This window comes from Oryzias melastigma, unplaced genomic scaffold (assembly GCF_002922805.2).
Source record: "Oryzias melastigma strain HK-1 unplaced genomic scaffold, ASM292280v2 sc00184, whole genome shotgun sequence".
Taxonomy (NCBI): Eukaryota; Metazoa; Chordata; class Actinopteri; order Beloniformes; family Adrianichthyidae; genus Oryzias; species Oryzias melastigma.
The window spans coordinates 281960-291643 of record NW_023416879.1 but is presented as its reverse complement, the minus strand read 5'-3'; the positions used below and the strand labels follow the sequence as shown (position 1 = coordinate 291643).

The following is a 9684-nucleotide window of genomic DNA, read 5'->3' as shown; positions in this document are numbered from 1 at the left end:
GACATGGCCTGAGTTTGACGCCACGGCCGCATGTGGGAGGAGCTACCAGTGTCTAGGGATATCTCACTTAGAATGTATGAAGACACAGGTGATGTGATGTAAGAAATCATTATTATTTATTGTGAAGAGTTCTACAAAAACATCAGTAATCATGAAGGCTCACAGTTTCTTATTAACCCATGGAGGAAAAAATAAAATCAGGAGACCTGTTTCCTTTTACTTAAATGTCTCAATTAGGCCCGAGCCGGCAGCCTCTGCACCCCACAGCAGCTCTCTGTCTGCCGGCATATTGAGTGGGTGAACTCTGCTGGGGGAGAAAAAGCTGGCGATCTGTCCAGAGTGTATCCCACCTTCACCCCAAAGTAGCTGGCTAAGCTCTGCAACCCTGCGGCTCCAGTGGGTAAATGAAAAAGTTGGAGGTTCAGGACAAAAACGCTCACTTTGGATTTATATTCTAACCGCTGATCAAGCCACTGAAAACGTCACGTGCCCAAAACTGAGTTCCTGATTGGCAGATGCTGTTGATGTTGTACATCTCCAAGCATTCAGCGATCCAGGCGTGTGGCATTGAGTCAGAAGCTTTCTTGTAGTCAATCCAGGCTGTGCACAGGTTGATGTGTCGTGACCTGCAGTCTTGTGCGACTGTTCTGTCAACCAGGAGTTGGTGTTTGGCTCCTCTGGAATCTCTACCAATGTCCTTCTGTATGTTGCTCATGAATTGATCCATGTGCATTTTGGTTGCAATGATGCCTGACATGAGCTTCCATGTTGTGGAGACAGTTATCAGCCAGTAGTTGGATGGGACTGCATCCTTTGAGGGATCCTTCTGGATCAGGATTGTTCACCCTTCCGTTAGCTATTCAGGGTGAGACCCATCTCTTAGCATCTGGTTCATTTGTCCTGCCAGCCAGGCGCTCATGGAGTGTCGTGAGTTTCTTAAGCCAGTAGGCGTGTATCATGTCCGGGCCCGGTGCTGTCCAGTTCTTCATACCTGAGACTCTTTCTTGGATGTCTACCACTGTGATGGTTACTGGGTTCTGTTCAGAGAGGTCGCTATGCTCTTTCTTCAGAGAAAACAGCCATTGAACATTGCTGTTATGTGCTGTCTCTTTCTCCCATATACTTTTCCAGAACTGTTCAGTTTCCAGCCTTGGTGGGTCTGCTCTGCGGCTTTGACCCTGCCACTTTCCCAGATTGATTTGTGAACAGCCTCTTTATCTGTCTGGCTTCATTGTCTCTAGTGTACCTCATTAGGCAGCTGCTCAAGGCCAAGAGCCTTTGTTTGGCAGTTTCCAGTGCTTCAGGTATGGGGTTCTGGCTGTATCTCTTAGGCACTTGCTTTTTCATTGCACCTCTTTGGTCTTCTGTCAGCTGACTCACATCCCTCCAAGCTGCCTTGACTTTAGCTTTCAAGTGTTGCTTCCACTGTGTAGGTATTGTTTTCTCCCATGTGTGGCAGGTGGAGTGCCACTTAGTAAAATGATTCCACCTGTGCGCAACAGCTGCTCAGATGCAGAGGGAAAATAAAAGTAGTTTCCCTCTGGTAGAGTGTAAGTTTAGTGTCAGTTTGCACCCAGGCTGGATCGGACCTCAGGTGCTGGTTCTCATTCATTCACACACTTGCTGACAGAACTTAGGGAGCTTTAAATTGCACTGAATTCATTTGAAGTGAGAGTTAGTTATTAATTGTATGCTACAAATTAGTTACATTAGATGTGCCACCAATCCTCGGCTACTTACAAATATATTACACTGAATGTTTAGACATTTTTTCCGGACCCTAACTTCAAGAAATATCTCCTATCTGGATCTCTTTAAATTTTAGTAGAAGACCCCTGGTATAGCAGTACCTGGTGACTAGGAAGGGTTCTGAAGCTGAGGGGGTTCTACTGGGAAGGGCAGTTCGGTGACCTGTATCAGAGCTCTGAATCGGAAGTCGGTGCAGAAATCTCAACAGTGGGGTGACATGAGTTCTTGTTAGCTGCAGTTGGTAGCTCTGTTAAAGGTAACAGTCTGGTAGAGCCATAGTTTTCCAACATGGATACTGGTAGATGTTGGTTTTAAACAGGATTCACATAATATTCAGGTCTGTGTTGAGAATTCTCTCAAACTTAAATTTATATCATGAGTGTTGGAAAATGTCAGTGGTCAGTGTTTTAACCTCTTGATCACAGTCATTTCAAGCTGCATCTGCTATATTAATTCATCTTAAACCACAAAGAAATGACCTCATGTAAAGAAAAGGAACTTGGAGAAAAGTCAAACCCACTGCAAGTATAAAGAAAAAAGAACAGTAGTTCAGTTTGACAGCATTTGTAACTCTTCTTTATTGAACTAAATTCAGAGTGCATTCATAAATATATCTGTTGAAATTAACAGCATAATGTTCCAATAAACAATTTGTGTGTTTAATTGCATTATTTAGAACAAGAAATACAACTGAATGTGATGCAAAAGGTCCTTCCTCTTATGAAATGTAACTTGCAGCATAATACAGATGTTTGGACCTTCTTCCCCTAAAGCTGCTGTAGTTTGTGACGTAAAGAGAAGTGCTGTGAAAACTTCTAAGTTAGTTTGCTTCAACTCCGACTCCACAGTTGTGGTTGTTAGGCTGAAGTCTCCTTTAATTAGATGGTGTCACTGCTCTCTCTGTAGGTGTAATGAACACTGATTGAGGGAAAGGCGACCTCCTGCTCCATCCACTGGGCGACACTGAGCAGCTTGTGATCTTCCAGAGCTCGACCTATCAGCTGCAGACCAATGGGAAGCCCCCGGCTGGACAAGGCGGTTGGCACAGAGACTGCAGGCAAACCTGATGAGAACAAAAGAAATGTGAAATAAGGTTCACAAAAAAACAATACTTAAGTTTAAATGACAACCAAATGTAGGAACACAGTTTCTCAAACACTTCACTGTGGCACTTGTTCTTTATTTCCAGAGCATAAGTCTACTGGAGGACAAGTGCGACACCTCTGAACTAAACACCAAGCCTGGCATAATGCTGAGTTCAAACTGAACCACATTTACACGTCAAATTGGCATCCACAGGCTCTTTTGACTCGCGTCAAATTCAGTGCTCAATGCTTGAATGTCTTCATAAACTAGACGCTGCCGTCACGTGTGGGAGAAGGCACCATCAAGATCTGAGCCCCATAGCTACAGGGAAGCCGTGGCTTAATGCATGGAAGACACAGATGACGCTGAGATCAGATTTATTTATTTTGAAGAGCTCTTTAAAAGCTCTGCTATCTGTCTGGGTTCATGAGATCAATTAGTCTTTCTTTCCAGCGATAACTACAGTCTATACTGCAGGAGGCGGTTTCTGAATGAAGGCACTTTCAGCCATACTCTGTAACCCAGTTTGACAACTTTTTGTCTTACATTATCAGAGGAAGGAAAAAATAAAAACAAGAATAAAAAAGGTCTTGATGCACATACAAAAAATACAATATAATTATATATATATATATATATATATAATATAATATAATTTTGCATGCTTTAAAAAAAAAGTCGCTCAACCATAAATAAACTATTCAAAAAAGAAAGCAGCTTATGCTCCAAAAAGTATGATAAGGTGACTTATTCAACATATTTGGCCTCAAATTGAATTATAAGGTTATTATAAGATCTCCAGCGTGTGATGATCCTGACCTGATGTCTAATTGATGCAGAATGGAACATAAAAGCTATTGATGCTTTTACAGTGATCCAGTCAAGTATGGCTGGTTGTGTTTTAGCCTTTGTGAACTGTTTGACATGTTCTCATCATCCCACACTTGGTGCTCTTGTTCAAACGTTGCCCCGGTACCTGCCATGTTGGCAGGCTGTGTAAAGACATCTTCCTGTGCGCTGCGAGTGCGGTTATCTTCCTGTGTGAAGTCACGATAACAAGTGGCATCTGTCAGCGTGGTGGGAGTCAGCAGCACATCAACACCCGCACTGAACACACGTCTGAAATCATCTGAAATCAGCCTGCGGATCTTTTGGGCTTTCACAAAATAGTGCTGGTAGTTCCTAAAGAGGGTCAGAGAAGTGACGTTAATTATGCTAGTTTTCCTTTTCCTAAAAACAGTTGCGTTTGACCAGAGCAGAGAAGGGATGGGAGGCTTACTGCTTGAGTAGGAAGTAGTTCCCGGACAGAATTCTCCCTCTGACGACATCATTGAAGCCCTCATGTCGTGTTGTGGCGTACATGACCTCTGTTGAGCTGTCTATGCTGCTCCGGTGACCTTGTAGAGCCAAATCACATTCACCGCAATCACATCAGCATAAAAAAGCCTTGTGCAACCTAACACGAGACTTTATACTCCCCACACTGCAGCTCAGTCCCTACCATATTCCACTCCATCAAAACAAGCCATGTTAGAAGCCACTTCGGCGTGGCACAGGACGTGGTAACACACAATGGAGTGCTGGGTGTGAGGGAGGGACACCTGCTCCACGCGAGCACCGGCCCCCTCAAACAGGTCTGCAACACGGCTCCACTCAGCCAAAGTCTCCGGAGACAGGCCTAGAGCGTGGTACTCCTGACAAACGGCAGCAGCACATCAACAACGCTCAGCACAAGCACAGAGCTTCATTTGGAACAAAATACAAGTTCTTCTTTTCTTCCTTTTATGAAATATCATTTCAGATGAGGAAATCACATCAACTTATTCAACTTTTTAAGAAACTTTAATATTGGCCAAGACTTTTTAAGGAGTTAAATCACCAATATTTTACAGCACACTCCAAATCATTATGCAGATGATATTTTTTTTAATACTTAATGTAAATGACAGTCAGCACATTGTTCCAGTCACCAACCATTAGTTTATATTAAATGTTATTGGACAAACCCCCTAAATATAACGGTATCAAGCTCTGCTTCAAACATGTGCTGCTGCTTTGTGATGGTATTTTAGCAGCTGTTCTCAAAATCTGATGGATTTGTCTGCAGAAACCTTCATTCTGTTTTTATCTGCACCAACCTGAGCGTGTCTGAATCAGACACTAATCTCTTCAAGTATGATGATCATGCTTACGTTTTCCTGAAATAGTCAAGGTTTTCATACCAAGACATTCAACTATTTCATGCTTTTCAGCAGCAGAGATCCTTTTTATCTACAATACTGATAGAAAATGTTGGTCTGCTTAAAAGTGTGGAATGTCCTTTTTTAGTAGTTTTTCCTTTAATTAAATTTACCTGATAAACTAAGTATCACAGGTGTCAGACATTGATGTCAGTGATCCAAAGAGACACAATATCATCCATGAGTTTCATTGAAAAACAAATAATGTGATTTTTTCACACTTTAATACAATTTGCATAGTAATTTGGAACATACTGCAGTCATTCAGCTGCTCCAGAAACTACTTGATTTTTATGCCGGTACTATCTCTGTATGACAACATAAGATGACAGCATTACTGCATCTAATCTTTCTATATAGCCAGAAAAACTATCAAAAAAAAATTAAGTAGGGCTGGGAATCGATTAAAAAAATTAACTCATTAATTGCCAATCTGGAAAAAAATGAATCAGGATTTTTTTTGTCGCAATATTTGTCAGCAACTTATTATCTGCAAATAATCACATTATGAAATCACACGGAAAATTATACATTTACGTTTATTTTTAACAATTTGTGACCTAAAAAGACTAAAACTCAATTTTTGTCTAATTTTGAATTTACTTCTGCATTTTCAGTGTGAAAGACTACCTGCTTATTTGATATCGTTTTAATCAGCCCCATCTCACCTATGTGACACTACCTTTATTTTGTCATTTTTCCATGTTGTATTCACACACCAGTTATAAAATCATGCAAAAACAGAAAATTCCGTCTGGAAAAAAGGGATTTATTTTGCTGTGGAAAATTTGCTGTTGAATAACAGCTGATCTCTTACATACTAGAAGAATAACATCATCCAGGCCCCCACATTTCCTTTCTGAAGAAAAAATGAGAAAGAGCAGTCCTCCCAACACGGATCGTTTCAAACCAATCACTCACCTTAGGGATGCCAACGCAGATCTTCCTGACATCCAATTTTTCAGGTAGATCTGCTGGTGAATAGGGAGCAGGAACAGAGGTCGAGTCTTTGACGTCATGACCTTGGAGGAGACCTGTTGACAACACAGATGCAGCCACTGTGAAGATTGTGTCACCTTGTGTCAATGATTATCAGCATGCAACACTCAGCTACTTTTGCAGCTTGATCCTTTGTGTGATTAGATACATGTGCAAACATGTCAGGAAGCACAGAAACATGTTGCACTTGATTTTACTAAGCATGTTTTATATGCAATGCAGGTGTTTCTGAAGGAACATGCAAGAACATGGGGGTGCAAGCAGATTCCTGTGACACTGCTGCCACTGTTCTGCATGACCTTGTCCTGGTTTTTTGGTACATGTGGATGCAGTGATTGTTGTGAGGAGGCATTGACACAATGAGAGGCAGCACCTGAGGCAACGCAGACATTTTACTTATACACTTTTGCAATAAATGGTATTTAATCACTGCTGACATTTATGTATGCCTCTTTCTTTCTTTTTAACATCACATTTTGGTGTTTGACATTTCTTTTGAGGACAGTTGTATCCTCTAGCCCACCTCTGTCTGCTGCTCTCCTCCTTTCTAACTCTCTCCGCATATAGCCCTGACCAGTTACTGAGCGTCGGCTGGAATGTCCCGAGCAGCCTGGCCCGTCACTCCTCTCACAGAAACATCCCACACCTGCGGTGGAATGGTTCTTTCTAGAGGAACGCCATCATTACATGGTGCAGCCATTAGTAGCGGAAACGCCCCTTCACTACTCCACATCTCACTAACATGTGCAAAGCATTAAAAAAGAATCCACAAAAATTGACTTTTAGATACAAAACCATTTCTATAGAGCTTCTATTCTAATTCATTTTCAGTACTCCTTCAATTACAACGAAAAGGCCTTATTTGTATGATGTGAAAGCACAACTCATGAGATTGTGTTTCCCCTTTTCAGAAGGGATTTTCTTTGTTCAGGACAAGATTTAATGTCTATCAGTCTCATGTCCTAAAATACTTGACCACATGTCCTCACTTAGGACAAGTGAGGCGTCTCCGGCGTTTCGCGTCAGAATGCCAGGAACATCCATGGAGTTGACCAGAGGGATGAGACCATGTCTTGAAAGGAGACCGTAAGTGGGCTTCAAGGCCACAATGCCACACAGCGCACCAGGATTACGAGTCGAGCCGCCCGTGTCTGATCCTAACGCCCTGCCGAACCAAAAACAAAAACATTCCTTAAACCAAAGCTAATTGGTATTTTCATATTCTCAATGAAGGTGAGAAGATGTTCTCTGACAGGTAGCTGGTGAGCGAGGCCACAGCAGCAGCGCTTCCACCTGAACTGCCTCCAGTGATGACCCAGCTAGCCTCGGGCCCTGCCAGCGTTCTGTAGGGCTCGGTGTAGCTCCACGGGTTCTTTACAGGCCCAAATGCCCCGTCAATACTGCCTGCACTGAGAGGAAGACATATACAGCTGCACACATGGCTTAAAAATTAATTAGAGAACATTTTCTACACCTACACACATTTAGCAACGTCCGTAAAACTGAGTTTGGAAGTAGCCATTTCCCATATACTACATACCCCATTGCAAATTCATCCATGTTGGTCTTCCCCATTAGAACAGCCCCTTGGTCTAAAAGTTTCTGGACGACAGTAGCGTTGAACGGTGGGAAGTAGTCTGTGACAAACAGAGGAGCAGCTCAATAATAATGCATAGACAAAAAAGCACATATAGGAGCTAAAGTGAGCTATAAACATGGACCTTTAAGCATCCTGGAGGCACAGGTGGTCCTGATATTCTTAGTGCAAAAGTTGTCCTTGACTGCAAACGGGACCCCATCAAGCGGACCTTTAGGGACACCTGAACAAAGACAAGTTCAGTCACAGCTCCTCTGGGACACTTCACACACTGGGTCCTGCATGTGCACCTCGCAGCAGCCGTCTTTCAGACTCCTGGGCCTGCTTGAGTGACAGCTCCTCCGTCACAGTGATGTAAGCGTTCAGGTGTTGAGTTTTCTTGATGTGGTTTAGACACTTCCTGCAAAGCTCCGTTGGAGATATTCTTCCCTCTCTGAAGGCCAGGGATAGCTGACGAACAAAAAGAAAGAGCACTCACTGATATGTCCTCTGACTATTATGCTGATGGTCCACAGGCTGAAAAGTATTTTTCACCAAACAGATATTTTTATTCTAGCAGCACTTTAACATTCATTTCAACATTATCTTACATATCACTAATACAGGTAAAATATTGTGAACTGTAAACCTCAATAGTTTCATACCATTTTTATGCATGATGCTCAATAGGAGCCGCTCATTAACACCACCAGGCTGTGTTGCTGCACTGAAACTTACCTAAACAAAAACACAAAAAACTGTGCAGCCAGGAAACTTGTGTGTTCTCCTAATCTTTACCCTTTTCACTGCTCAGTCATTTTCATAGTTTTTTAAACACATTTTTATGCACCATTTTCTGCTTTGAACTTTTTTAGACTGAGTGTTTCTGTTGATCAGACACAAATCAGATGTTAAAGGTGTGAAGTCCAGCTTCTATTGTGACCAATAGCTTAAAACCGTGTGTGTGTATCATGTAATGTTACTAATTCTTTGTGTGAGTTTTCCTTGTTTGTCCCACATGGGCACCTGTAGCGCCTTTGAATAGAAAATTGGACTTTTTGCTTCTTTTATTCAAACACAATGTCAGTACAATATTTAGTAAAATACTCAAAACATTTCAGAAACAGAAAAAAAAATATATAAAACAGAGATAGTCAATAAAAGAAAAAAAAAAGAAAAGAAAGTGCAGGGTCTGCTCAATCAGAAGTCATACATTAAGAGTAATTGCTTTTGTTAATTTTCTATTACATATTTTTATTTTTTCTATAGGGGCTATATATAATTTATGATCTGTTTCTTTAAAGTGATTTAACAGGGCATTTTCTCTGACCACTTTTTCTTATGAATATAATATTTTGCCAAAAAGATGATAAGGTTAGTTGTATATGTTTCATTGGAATGGGAAATTGAATCATTAAGCATAAATAAAATCATGTGTTTGGATAAATAAACATCGCATGTCCTTCCAAAACACAAACACAACAGAGCAATCCACGAAAAGATGGTCAACACTCCCTCCATCTTCCTGACAGAAAAGACACTTATTACAAAAACTGGGAATTTTCTTTTTAACTGGATAATATCTATCTTGAATAAACACTCTTTGATTTTGTTAGAAAACACGTATTTGTCGGGTAAAAAAGATTGCGTTGCATTCATTTCTATCTAAATATGGCCAGCTATGTGTGCATACAGGGACAGGAAATGAGAGAGTAGAAGGAACAGCAGACTCCAATTCTTATTGATTTGAGAGTTTTGGAAGCAGAGATGGTGATTACTTCTCATTCACACCGTGCTGCCAGTCTTCCATCGATGTCGTTCAATCATGAAACAAACAGGAGCGTAAACAGAGAGCGTGTTGAGACTGACCTCCTTTAAAGTCAAGCCGAGCATGTTGGGTTTGGATTCTCCTCACTTTAACTAACGGAGCAGAATGCTACACCGTAACATCGCCATGTCGGTTTGGGTATTTCCTGTCCCCTAATGTCCTTACCAGTGATTGGACAATATTTGAAGAAGGGGTGCTCTGATTGG

The 9684-nt window shown here is 41.4% G+C and overlaps 1 protein-coding gene and 1 long non-coding RNA gene across 4 annotated transcripts; one reads left to right on the top strand and one right to left on the bottom strand.

Moving 5' to 3' along the window:
* Positions 1 to 2297: 2297 nt before the first annotated feature.
* On the bottom strand, positions 2298 to 9664 carry qrsl1 (glutaminyl-tRNA amidotransferase subunit QRSL1). 3 transcript variants are annotated; one of them, XM_024261211.2, is made up of 11 exons: positions 9520 to 9664; positions 7962 to 8121; positions 7796 to 7894; positions 7615 to 7711; positions 7328 to 7483; positions 7064 to 7239; positions 5997 to 6109; positions 4337 to 4529; positions 4115 to 4232; positions 3812 to 4017; positions 2298 to 2812 (listed from the first exon to the last, which is right to left on the bottom strand). In XM_024261211.2, exons 1-11 carry the CDS (start codon positions 9541 to 9543, stop codon positions 2628 to 2630), a joined length of 1527 nt encoding a protein of 508 aa, XP_024116979.1. In that variant the 5' UTR covers positions 9544 to 9664; the 3' UTR covers positions 2298 to 2627. The 3 variants fall into 3 exon arrangements, with proteins under 3 accessions (XP_024116979.1, XP_024116981.1, XP_024116982.1); XM_024261213.2 differs by having other exon boundaries at positions 3816 to 4017; XM_024261214.2 differs by lacking the exon at positions 3812 to 4017.
* LOC118598222 lies at positions 2731 to 3421 on the top strand. Its single transcript, XR_004947336.1, has 2 exons — positions 2731 to 2842; positions 2939 to 3421. It is a non-coding gene; the product is annotated as an uncharacterized LOC118598222 (long non-coding RNA).
* Positions 9665 to 9684: the final 20 nt, after the last annotated feature.